The sequence below is a fragment of the Acipenser ruthenus genome, chromosome 7 (genome assembly GCF_902713425.1).
Source record: "Acipenser ruthenus chromosome 7, fAciRut3.2 maternal haplotype, whole genome shotgun sequence".
Classification (NCBI taxonomy): domain Eukaryota; kingdom Metazoa; phylum Chordata; class Actinopteri; order Acipenseriformes; family Acipenseridae; genus Acipenser; species Acipenser ruthenus.
This window is the reverse complement of record NC_081195.1, coordinates 24,009,632-24,022,542: the sequence shown is the minus strand read 5'-3', so window position 1 is coordinate 24,022,542 and position 12,911 is coordinate 24,009,632. Positions and strand designations below refer to the sequence as shown.

General features: G+C 38.5%; 1 protein-coding gene across 3 annotated transcripts in view; it reads left to right on the top strand.

The window, feature by feature from the left end:
* Nucleotides 1–10,291, top strand: part of LOC117415027 (leucine-rich repeat and fibronectin type III domain-containing protein 1-like protein) — a 69,340-nt gene extending 59,049 nt beyond the window's left edge. For 2 of the 3 annotated variants that reach the window (XR_004546347.3, XR_004546346.3), the window contains exons 6-8: nt 221–332; nt 2,897–3,170; nt 8,013–10,291. Coding sequence is in view for 1 of the 3 variants with exons in the window: in XM_059026674.1 (XP_058882657.1) it covers nt 221–288 (68 nt within the window). In the remaining 2 variants the exon portion in view is untranslated. The other variant, XM_059026674.1, reaches the window with a different exon arrangement.
* The last annotated feature ends 2,620 nt before the right edge of the window (nt 10,292–12,911 follow it).

Sequence of the window (12,911 nt, the reverse complement as noted above, 5' to 3'; positions counted from 1 at the left end):
AATCAGGACGCAGATACCTCCCAACCCATTATATATATATATATATATATATATATATATATATATATAATTAATATACATATTTCACTATAATAAAAGCCATATTCAACATGTAAACCGGTTGGGCATGGCTATAGGACTCTGCAGATCTAACACAACAGGCATGACTTTTTAAAATAGATCTTTAATTTGTATTTCATGGACTTTTGGTCTCCCACAGATCCCCAGACGGCTCAGGTCGGGGAAGAAACGAAGAGTCCTCGGGACTGGAGTGATTTTAAAATTTGATGACTTCTTCTGCAACACCAGGAAAACAGCCATCGCTATAAAGAGTAATGTGCAATTTTTGTTTCCCTGTTTAGTTATTTTCGAGATGTTGATCAGAGAAAAAGCTTCTGTGATGACTGCTTATGAATCCAACCAGATAAACAGCTAGTAAAACACAGTGGATTAATTGATCCACAGTAGATAGGGCTATTGAGCAGGACAGCAACACACACTCACACAAAGGTTTTGTTACTGAGGCTATGCTCATAAACATTAGAGTTTGGAATAGCATCCTTTGTCTTCTATCACAAGTTACTTAAAGAAAACATTTACAAGTCAGCAGTTAAATTAACTAAAAGTTAAGGCCGGACCAAATCAAACCCTGATCGCTTTTGCGAAAGGGTGTTTATGTGATAATATCGCTAGTTTCCATATCGCATTTTCTTTATTCCAAAACCAAAACTAGCCATTTCCAATCCGTGAAAGGGTCGGAGACGGATATCGCTTGTTTGAGAAGCAAAAGTAGGACCAATCACAGCTCACATTCCAGACCTTCCAAAAGAGGCGGTGTGATGGGGAGAGATCTGTACTGACTCTGCTGGTGTGTTCACAGTGCTGCAGGAGGGGGGCAGCAGTCATCCAACAACCGCCTGTCAGTCATGGCCTTGACACGGGGAGGTGGGAGAGTGTGTGTGTGGACTTTCCCTCTCTCTGAATGGCTGGGAGGCGGGTCTTGGGGAGATTGTTGGCCCTATAAGATAATGCTCTGCTGTTTCCTCAGGTCTGCCTTTTTAGACGCGCTGGATGTGCGGAAAGTGCTGGTCGGGAGCGAGGATCAGCGGAGAGAAAGAAGCCTCCTGATAGAAACAGGGAGAGCGGGGAAACTTTGGGCAGAACCCCAAGTATTGAATAGGCAAGCATAGCGAGTCGGGAGAGTAGGACGGAGATCCGGGTCGTGCGGGTAGCAGCGACCGGGATTTCGTTGCCAAGGGCAGCACCTTTTTCTTTGTAGGTTTATTACTGTGTTTTATTTTCTCTTTTTCTTTTGCCTTCTGTTTTCATTGTTTTTGTTTGAAGCACCTGCGAGTGCTACTGCCCAATAACTGGTTTACCAGACTTCTGGTATTCTCCGTGGTTCTGTTTACCATCGCTGGTAAGCAGACCACGGACACACAGCGCCATCTGCGGGCTAAAGAAAACAACTACACCGTCAAAACGAAAATAAAACTGGGCACCTGTGTGGTGGCTCCAAATACACCTGTCTGTCTCTGAGTCAGTGAATTACCCACCACCCTTCCACAGGCGGAAACAGGAAAAACGCTACCAAAAACAAAACGCTATTTTTTTTTTGATAGCCTATTTCAAAGTGCAATGTAAGGCTTAGGACATGTTGGAATGCGGGAATATACAGTATCATTTAATAATTATTCTTGCACAGTTTGTGCATAACATATATTTGTATACCTACCTACATAGAACCTGGGAATAGGCTCCCACATCCTCCTCACCCTCAGACCCATCACCTCCTGCTCCCTCATCACCGGGATCATGCCGTTCCTCAGCAACTGGCTGTTCTTTTTGCTGGGGAATGTTGGCCTCTTGTGGCAGCATTACATCACGGGAGAATTGTGAAGTACACAAAATGCAATGATGATGCAAGCACACTTTGAGGGCTCCACTCGTGGACTTAAAAATAAATAGTTTGTCGTGGACACCACAAAGACACAAAATAAAAGAAAATATATCTGAAATGCTTTACCATCACTGAGAGACATTGCTCCGTGCAAAGCTATCCGTGAGTAGAAAAGAGTTTATTGTTTGTAGGTATTAAAGAAACAATACACATTGCTTTATTAAACATTTAACTCAAACTGGTACAAAAAAAGAGGTATCGAACAAAACAGTCTTGTGCGTGTTTCGTTTAATGGTGCAACAAACATAACATATATTATGATAATAATAGGCCTAATACATATAATAATATTTGATACTGTAAATTATTAATTTTAAGTTATTCGGTGTTGTGTGTTCGAGGCATGTCCCTTTTTTTTGCAAATATCAGGATGTTTAGTGATATTTTTTTACTATTTGCTTAATATGTGATAGTTTCGACAACTTCGAAGTTGACTATAAAATCCAGTCCTGCGAAAGTCTTGCGATGTGATTTATAGCTGGAATTGAGTCGATTTGGTCGGGCGATAGCAAACCACTCCCCCCCTTCTCAACCCACTTGTAGTCAACAAGCGATAGCTGCTTTTTGAAGGGTGAAAAGTGCTTGTTTTGGTTCTGCGAGATTTCATTTGGAATTTTTCTTGTGTTTTATTACCACCAACGCTTTCATGTCCTTGTTCGCTACGTGCTAACTTTGATTTGATCCGGCCCTTAGTTAGATATCCAGATTGGTTGCATAAACCAGGGGTGGCCAACCCTGGTCCCGTAGGGCCAAAATCCTGCAGGTTTTCTGGGTATCTTTAAATCCTCAATGGACCTGGACATTAATTTTATTGTTGACCCATTAAGAAATGAATTGGTTCAATTAAGTAATTGAGAACTCCGGTGGAATGAAAACCAGAAGACCTTCTTTGATACATCTTCTAATGTGGCTTATTTTTCTCTGTTTCCCTTCCAGAACATTCCAAGTCGTCTTGTACTACTGGAATCAGCAAGCTGACTCGTAGGGAACGTTTTTATACCTCCATCTGGACTTTCCATTCCTTTTCCCATATCCAAGAATTTTCCCAACCTTGACTGAGAACTTCTTAAACGACTGCTTTCCCACGTAACTCATCTATCCTTTTTGTCATCACTGACCTTTAAAAACCAACAGGCTTTTACATTCGCTATAAAGGGTTCTGACTTGCTGTATACCCCACACTGCACAAGTGAAGAAGTTACTGCAGCCGGTGAGTCAACCAGGTTATTAAAGAAAATTGAACTAACCAGCTGTCCACACCACACATTGTTTTTATTAGCAAGGGACTCCTGTAGATCACATTCCGCGGAGGTCTTTTCTCCATTTGTGGTTGATGAAACCAGTGTAAGTAACTTTGGTTTCGAAAGTTTGGGTCGGGGTGCGGGTGGGGGCAGTTTCTGTAGCTGGGGCAAGTAGTAATACAATTAAAAATAAACATTCATTTCATTCAGATTGGCGTCTCTTTGCAGTCGTGAACTCCGTCTTCATATATAACCCTAACACTTGTCTGATACAACTGTGTACTTGTGTATACTGTTCAAAAAGATGTTTACATTAAGTACATTGTAACTTTGCATAATAACATACTACTTATGTGTAAGTACATATGTATTACCTAAGTAAGTACTATGAAAATACACAGTAATTAAAGACACTTAATATAAAGTGTTACTCTGTTTTGTTGTAAGCGAGTCTTGCTATTTAACAAGGGGGTTGTCATTGGAGGAAATCTGCTCTTTGCTATTGGTGGCCTATATTTGAGTCTAATTTCGAAACGGAGGGCAAAGGAATGAGAGTGGACTGCATGTATTTTATATCTTAGTTGCATATTTATCTCCCTGCTTGTATCCTGAGACAGGGTGTGTTAGCAGAGAAGAATTACAGTGTGTAAGCTCGGATGGTCGGGACAATAATACATGGATACAATGTGTTGAATAAGGGGATTACAAGTTGATCGGGCATGACTACACAATATCATTGTTCATGCTGTCTGCTTTAAAACAGAGTCATGGGTCTATTAATAATGTATAATTACTGTAGCACTATAGTTTGTCTCAGGCATATTTCATACAGCAGGACTGTCTGAGCACACTTCTGTTCCTCAAAGCCTTCACAAGTCAGAATTAAGGTCAAGGTCTACTTTGAAAATGCACCAATCAGCATTGGTTTAAAACTCCCAAATAGCCAATCAGGGGTTCAAAATATAGTAGTAGAACCAGAGCAGAAAAGAGTGAAAAATCACATTCTCACATGGTTTGAGTGGAATAAGAGGTAACGTGATGCTAAATTCGATAGAAACATATTCCAATTCAAAATTGGAGCAATCTGATGCTTAAATATTCAGTTATTCGACCTTTCCCCTATAGTATCAGTCTTAGCCTGGCTTAGAGCTTATCTGGGGAATTATACGTGCCAACACTGTATACTTCTTAATTCCATTCAAGTCATGAGACAAGGTGACCTTTCAACCCTGCTGGCCAATATATACAGTATATATACAGTGCCTTGCAAAAGTATTCAGACCCCTGAATTCTCTCATATCACTGAATTACAAATGGTACACTGAAATTTCGTTCTGTTTGATATTTTATTTTAAAACACTGAAACTCAAAATCAATTATTGTAAGGTGACATTGGTTTTATGTTGAGAAATATTTTTAAGAAAAATAAAAAAACTGAAATATCTCGCTTGCATAAGTATTCAACCCCTGTGCTGTGGAAGCTCCCAGTTTACAGCGATGAAACAAATTGCCCTAACGAGGACACAATTACCTTACCATTGGCCTCCACCTGTGAACCATTAAAGTTGCTGTCACATTTTCTGGATAAAAACCCCACTGTTGAAGGATCATTGGTCAGGCTGTGAATCTGAAGGAAAATGAAGACCAAAGAGCATTCTACAGAAGTTAGAGATAAAGTAATACAAATGCATAGATTAGGGAAAGGGTACAAAATAATATCCAAGTGTTTGGATATCCCAGTGAGCACAGTTGGATCAATAATCAGGAAGTGGAAGCTACATCACACTACCCAGGCACTGCCAAGAAAAGGCCGTCCCTCAAAACTCAGCACTCAAACAAGAAGGAGACTTGTGAGAGAAGCCACAGAGAGGCCAACAATCACTTTGAAGGAGCTACAGAGATCAGTGGCTGGGAGTGGAGTAATGGTACAACGGTCAACCATATCAAGAGCTCTGCATAACACTGGCCTGTATGGGAGGGTGGCAAGAAAGAAGCCGTTACTCAAAAAGTACCATCTGAAAGCACGTCTGGAGTTTGCAAGAAAGCATGAGAGTGACCCAGCTACGATGTGGGAAAAGGTTTTGAGGTCAGATGAGACCAAGATAGAGCTTTTTGGTCAAAACTCAAAGTGCTATGTGTGGCGCAAACCTAACACTGCCCATGCCTCAAGACACACCATCCCTATAGTGAAGTATGGTGGTGGCAGCATCATGCTGTGTGGATGGTTCTCATCAGCAGGGACTGGACATCTTGTTAAAATTGAAGGAAGAATGGATGGAGCAAAATACAGGGAAATACTGCAAGAGAACCTGCTTCAGTCCACTGAAAAACTGAAGCTTGGGAGGAAATTCACCTTTCAGCAGGACAATAATCCCAAGCACAAGGCCAAAGCAACATTGGAGTGGCTCAAGAACAAAAAGGTGAATGTCCTACAGTGGCCCAGTCAAAGTCTTGATCTCAATCCAATTGAGAATCTGTGGCACTATTTGAAAATTGCGGTCCACAAGCGTCGTCCAACCAACCTGAACAACCTGGAGCAAATCTGCCAAGAAGAATGGGCCAAAATCACTCCGACACTGTGTGCAAAGCTGGTACATACTTACCCCAAAAGACTTAAAGCTGTTATTGCAGTGAAAGGTGGCTCTACCAAATATTAATGTGGGGGTTGAATATTATGCAAGCAAGATATTTCAGTTTTTTTATTTTTCTTAAAAATATTTCCCAACATAAAACCAATGTCACCTTACAATAATTGATTTTCAGTTTCAGTGTTTTAAAATAAAATATCAAACAGAACGAAATTTCAAAGTACCATTTGTAATTCAATAATATGAGAGAATTGGTCAGGGGTCTGAATACTTTTGCAAGGCACTGTGTATATATATATATATATATATATATATATATATATATATATATATATATATATATATATATATAAACAGGACCCAGAACTTCACAGTATAAGTGCTGAGGCAATACAAGAGACACACATTTAAAATAAAATGACTTTTGAAAAAAAAAAACAGCTTTGTGAATAACAATGGTGTGCCATTTGTGCAGTTAATAGTTAAACAAAACAATCTATCTTTCTAATTGTGCTGTGTATGTAGCTATAGATTGCTAACAACCCTTCTGGGTTCATGTAATCCAATACCCCTGCAAGACAGTAGGATTTATCCTCTTCACATTCTCAACCTAATGATACTTAATCAGTTACAGTATATTGTCATTTATAAATCATATCTAATAAGCCGACCGCGTGAACGTGCGATAAGAATTGTGTATTTATCCAAAGCGCACATGTGTTTTTCACCGGGCTTGTTTATATGGAAACTCAGCCTGATATTAAACAGCTGCTGCCAAATCTCACTAACCCTGCAGAAGTATTTAAAGCTCCTGGACCTCAATATCCCCTTCCAATTTAATTAACTTTATCCATCAGTTGAAATGCCACAAGGGGGGTTTCTTTCACAGCAAATCCCATTGCTTTAATATAAATAATACAAGGTTTATTTTTAGAGCTATACAGTACGTGAATGCTGCTCTTTTTCACAATTAGGAATTCAAAAGGGAACGCTAGCAGTCAGAAGCCCCAGCCCAAGTACTGAGAAAAAGTTCAAGAAGCACTAATTACAGTATTGCATTGAGATGGCTTGGTGAGAAACTTCCTAATTAGGATCTCTGAACCTTGTACTGCTCCACATATAACCAAGGCTTTAAAACCCACCTCCTTACCTAAGGGATATATAGGTTTTCCACCAGATTTATACATTACTTCCTGTGTAGGTTAGGTTAGTCTCACTCCCATACTCTATGATTGCAATCAGACCACAGGAAACAGCAGTTTGGTAGATCTAAACACTAAATCAGTTTAGGACTCCCACTGTGTATTCCCTTAAATGTGTGGGGTGTGTGTGTGTGTGTGTGTAACCATTAGCTGCTGGATGCTAATTTCAGCAGCCTAAATGTTCCTTAAATGGGCACTCATAACAGCATATTACAGTATATGGAAAAGCAAACAAGAACGTCTTTTTCACTTTGCCTACATTTTTCCTTTGCTTCCCTGAGCTAAAATAGCTTATAAACAGAATTCATATCACACCCCCCTGCTGCTGCAGGCAGTGCTTGAAAGAGGATTATTTAATCTCCAGTTTTGAAGACAATGTAGTTTTGAAGCCTTGCTTTGAGATTTTTGTCCATTCCTTGCATACAAGTAAAAATATAAAACACTTCAAATAATCCGAATCTGTTCACACTGGTGACATACAACACCTTTGTCTATTATTTTGTTTACTGTTTTTAATACTTACACTTTTGTCAAAATCAGTAACAACCTCAAATTAATTAGCTCTACACAAGTATATCATTTTGATGATTTTAGCTGCTACCAGCCTGCATTTCATTATGATTTTGGGGTAACAATTTACATTGTGTCTCTAATTACTGCGTATTTAACAAATACATGTGCATCTATACATAAGTACAATGTTATTATGCATAGTTATAATGTACTTAATATGTACATCTTTTTGTACGATATATGTAAGTATACAATTGTATCAGGAAAGAGTTATACCATGCAAAATAATTACACATTAAGTACATTGTAAACATGTATAAGAACATTGAAATTATGTGGAAGCAAAACATATCTTTACTAAATAACTACTATGCAAATATAGAGTAATTAGAGACACTTAATGTAAAGTGTTACCCAATTTGGATGGGGATAAGATTTGTGAGATTTAGCAATTTTTGTAGAATTGTCTCTAGATAGTAACTATGGAATTTTCTTATTTTGGTTTCAGGTATGCTTCTTGCTTCATGAAAACAGAAAACATGGGTGCCAAATCTCTTCAAACACAAAATGGACATTATTGCCACTGCATCACTCTGCTATCTTGACCCATGAAGAACTGATTCAAAGTGTGGACTGATTCCCACTGCACACAGACTAAAGCTCTCAGTAACCACTTCATTTCCCTCTTTAGCTTGCCCAAGTCATGATTTTTGTATCTGTACATACCTGTGTTTCAAATCTTATAGTTTTGTACATGTGATTTTTTATGGTGTGTGAATTTTTTTTTATAATAAAAAAGTGGTCTAATAAATTCACAATGCCTCTAAAGTTACAATGTACTTCTGGTGTTTTTGGCGGTGCTACCTGAGGTGAATGAAGACATTCAACTTAAGGGCAGACGGGGGGAGGGGGTTCAGGTCAGGATTGAGGAGAGCTTGATTGCATCAGAGCTGTTAGGACACTGTGCCAAACTGTAAGAAGCAACATGTCCACAAACACCAACATTTAAATTAAAAATTGGCCACGGATATACAAATGAGTATTTCAGATTAGTTTACTGGTCTTCTGTTTTGAGTGGTTTCCATTTTCGTTGTAAGAATTAATAGTTTATAAAATTTGGTAACAGGAACACATTTGATACCTGTTTTAAACCAAATTCCCTTCCATCAGCTCACACTAGATAGCAGTAACCAACATTATGCCTCCTTGAAGTCTATGAGTGTAGTTACCATGACATCAAACGCCTATAAGTATCTCCTCTGTTTGTTTTCAAACATACTTTTCTTTGACAGCGGTATGTTAAACTCTGTAGAGCAAAACCTTATATATATATATATATAAAAAAAGTTTGTTTAATCAAAAATAATGCGAGGAATTGCTTCAGCAACACAAGCTTGAACCAATTTCCCAGTGTTAGAAAAGGCAGATCAGGGATATCGCTGATGTCAGCACAACGATAACACCAATCTACTCATGTACTTAATGTGCTGTTACATATAATTGATTATCGGTCCCTTGCGAGCTGCTGTCACTGAATTATTACATTTGTAAACGACCCTACCTCGGGCTAATTCTTTTCAGCAGATAATTTGATTACCAAAACTTGTACAGCCATTATGTACAGCCCCTTAATGAATATCTTCCCAACCTCATTCAGAAGTCAGATCATTCAATCATCATTTTCTTTGGCTGTCAAACAGTACCCCTGACTGCACTTATTTCACCTGTCTTTGTCCTTGATGTAATACCAAATAATATTCAGTGACAGTTCCTCTGCAAAATTACAACATCCATCTACATATTGCTGTAGAATTAAATTAAACCAGGGCTTTTATTACTTCAATCTGGGGAAAAGGGGGCTATATTTGTAAATCTAGGTTATTTTTTCATCATTTTCCCATATTATGAATTATAATAACCCAATTACAATTGCTCACGCGCAAGCAATGCTTTGTAATGGTTCAATTGGTATCTACATACAACACAATCATAGGCGTAATTTACACGGGGGGACACAGGGGACGTGTCCCCCCTCACTTTTTCATTGTTTCAGATAGAATAATCTTTACGCATGCATCAGCTACAGAAACTCTCTGTCCCCCCACCCACTTTTGAAACCAAAGTTACGCCACTGAACACAATACCAGAAGTATTATTAGTATTATTAGAATTGTTGGTCTGTGGGAAAGAATACAAATCAAACAAAAAATACACCCAATAAATCAGGTTAAAAGGACGGCTGGAGCCAGTGAAACATCCCCTATAATCCTCTGTATGGCTCTAATGTGGTGGAACATGTAATTGATTAGTTGTCAGTTGTGATGTATAGTTAGCAAAATCATTCCATTAGTAACTGTACCTTCCGAAAATAGTGCTTTTCTGGGTAAGATCGGATTATTTCTTCTTCAATCAGTTACTAAAGCCCCCCACCCCCTATTTTGAAAGAACAACAGCAAAAATCTGATCCAAACAGCTCAGATACCCAGTTTGTACATGCAAAGTACAATGCCAAGTGCAGTCATAGTGTAAAGAGATATATCAAACACTGATGTGTTAATGTATTATTTTCATGTTAACTGGTGGTTTTTTATGCCTTTTTCTGGAAGATTTCACAACAGTGAACAGATTTGTCTCAACTGGATTTTTTTGGTTATACATTAAAGTAAGTGTTTCAAAGAATCACAGAACACCCAGTAACTTTTAACATTTACCTTCTTCCTATGTACTGGGTATTGTTGCAAATATATATATATATTTTTAACCCTTTCAGTCATTACATTTGCTGAAGAATAAACACCTTTATTGAGTTTCCAGTAGTAAGCAAATTTATTACAACGCCTCAAGATTTATCATTTATATCCTTCATATTCGTACCTGCACGAAAACCTCTGGGTGCGAGAATTTCAATTTTCGGTCAGTAATCAGTGATATAGAAACCAATAGGCACTCATGTATGAATGTTAGACCGCTTTGTGCTTTAATTAGACACCTTAAACAACTTCTAAAAAGTTTCATGCATTTTACCATTTGTGGCTGTGTGTTCCTTTTCTCTTACTATTTTAAATGAATTACACGTGTGGCCTATTCAAATCATCAATTAAATTGACTATTTTGACAATTTTCCAATATTTTCAGCTCCAGTGGTTTGATTTAATATGCACAACTAATCAAAACAGAAGCACTGTGGTGTTCTAAAATGTGCACACTACTGTACATGAGAAAAGGACAAAAAAACAACAACATATATTTATACACCTCAGACTGGGTTCCAGCATGACTGCTGACAGCATATGTTAACAAACGACGTAAGGTAAGGCCTTGAGGTCCCACCAGGACTGAAAAGGGTTAAACACAATGGAAACCATGGATCTGTCCTTGGTAAGTCTTGCTTTTTGGCCCCCAAGACAGCTTTGTGTGATTGTAAAAGGGTTTAACTATGCCAAGACCTGCAACAGATTGAATTAATAAACACAGCAACTGTGGTAATTCCCTGCTCAATAGCAGAATGCAATCAAGCTTTCTAGAAATGTGTTTTCAATGAAGTGCAAAAAGATTATAAGTTGATGTTGTTTGTTGTGCTAAGAGGTGTCCTCCTAAGACTGTAAAGATAAATAAATCGTACCATAAAATGGCACTGAATGACACAGGTTATAAAATAGCAGTCTTAGCGCAGGGACAAAGGGATGAGAGTGCAGATTTTGAATCAGTAAACGTCAGTTCTGTGATTACCAATTAAGCTGATAATATGTAAAATAGTTTGATACAAACAATACTGACACTCATTTGGGAAAAATATCCAGATTAAAAAAAAACAACAAAAAAACTAAATGGAAAGCCTATACAGCATGTAATATTCATGAATCGGCAGTTCAACTTGAAAACTGTTGCTCTGCGTGTTGGGATTTCAAAGCTCACCCACCCAATTTAGAATATACAATTATCTATCCTGCTGCAGCAATTCCACACAGCAGCTCAGGAGAACTGAAGGTCAGAGGCCGTCTTACGATCCAATGATTTTGCCTCCCTAACCCACAGGAGCACCAGACCCAATGCTCCCTGAGGAATCCCCAGTGATGACAGGCAACTTTGCACAGCCAGGAACTTGCACTCCTGTGGCAGTGCCTTTACCAGGAGAGCCATTCTGGGACTACAGGAATTTAGATGTTCTGTTAAGCTCTGCTGAGCCAATGCCTAGCGTGAGTGGTTTACAATTCAAGGAGCTTCTAGGTGCAATATGTAAAACAGCATTTATCACATCCCACCTCGTATTAGTGTTACAACACAAGCAGACTGGATGGCAGCCAGGGAAACCTCATCAATAACTTCAAAAGCACTCAACAGTAAGACATGTAGTAATATTCAAATGTTTTACTAGATGCCTTTAGTTTAACTACATGCTACCTGCCTTTATATGGATAGATAGCAAGATCACGTTTGCATCAGCCTGGTTTTTATCTATGTGAATGCTCTGTGATGGAAGATTGGCAAGCTAAATAAAAAAAGAAGATTCAATCTCAGATTAAATCAAGATGAAACCCAAGCTGAGCTGCTGCGTGACCTCACCACTTCGAGACAATTTTCCTGACATGCCACGCACAGGCTGTCATCGATGTGGGAAGCTGTGTTCTCTGTTTAGCATTCATTTCCAGTAAAGGTATGATGCCAGGCCTGCTATTTACTGGCAATGCAGCCTAATAAATTCAGAGCTGTCAATGAATAATTTAACAGCCGATCAGTTCCAATTCCATCCTCTATCCACCCTTTACTGAATTTGCTCGAGTGTGCTAAAATAGTTTTTTTTTTCCCAAACTCATGTTCATCACATTTTAATAAAGATCCCCCCACCCTTTCCCCTACTGTGGATCAGTATCATAGCAGATGACAACAGCAACTCAGGGGTAGATTCAATCATAAAATAATGTGCTTTACGACCCACATTATTTCCCTATTCAACTTCCAGGCATAGAAGGACATAAGCAAATACACCTCTGCCTTAGCAAAAGAGTCAAAACGTATGCTCATTCTCTCACCTCTAGATTTAAATCCCCCTTTAATTCAATTTGATAGAACAAAGAAAAAGCATCATGTATAAATGGACTAAATCTACCTTTAAAGTGGTTGTAGGTAACATAGTAATTATTAATCTTATCTGTCATAGACTGCTTAAATATGCAGTCAATGACATTTGGTACTACACTTGGTTAAAGAAATCCTGCCTTCTAGAACTTCATTCCCAAGTTAATTTAACTTCAGCAGTGTCCTCAGGGTCAAAGCTGGGTCTTGCAGGATATAGTGTGTCAAGTCAGTAATGGAAGCATGAATGAATGCCCCCACCATTTCAGGGCCATTTCACTCCCCAGGCAAAATGACCACGGCTTGCAAAAAGTGTAGTGTAGTAAACAATATA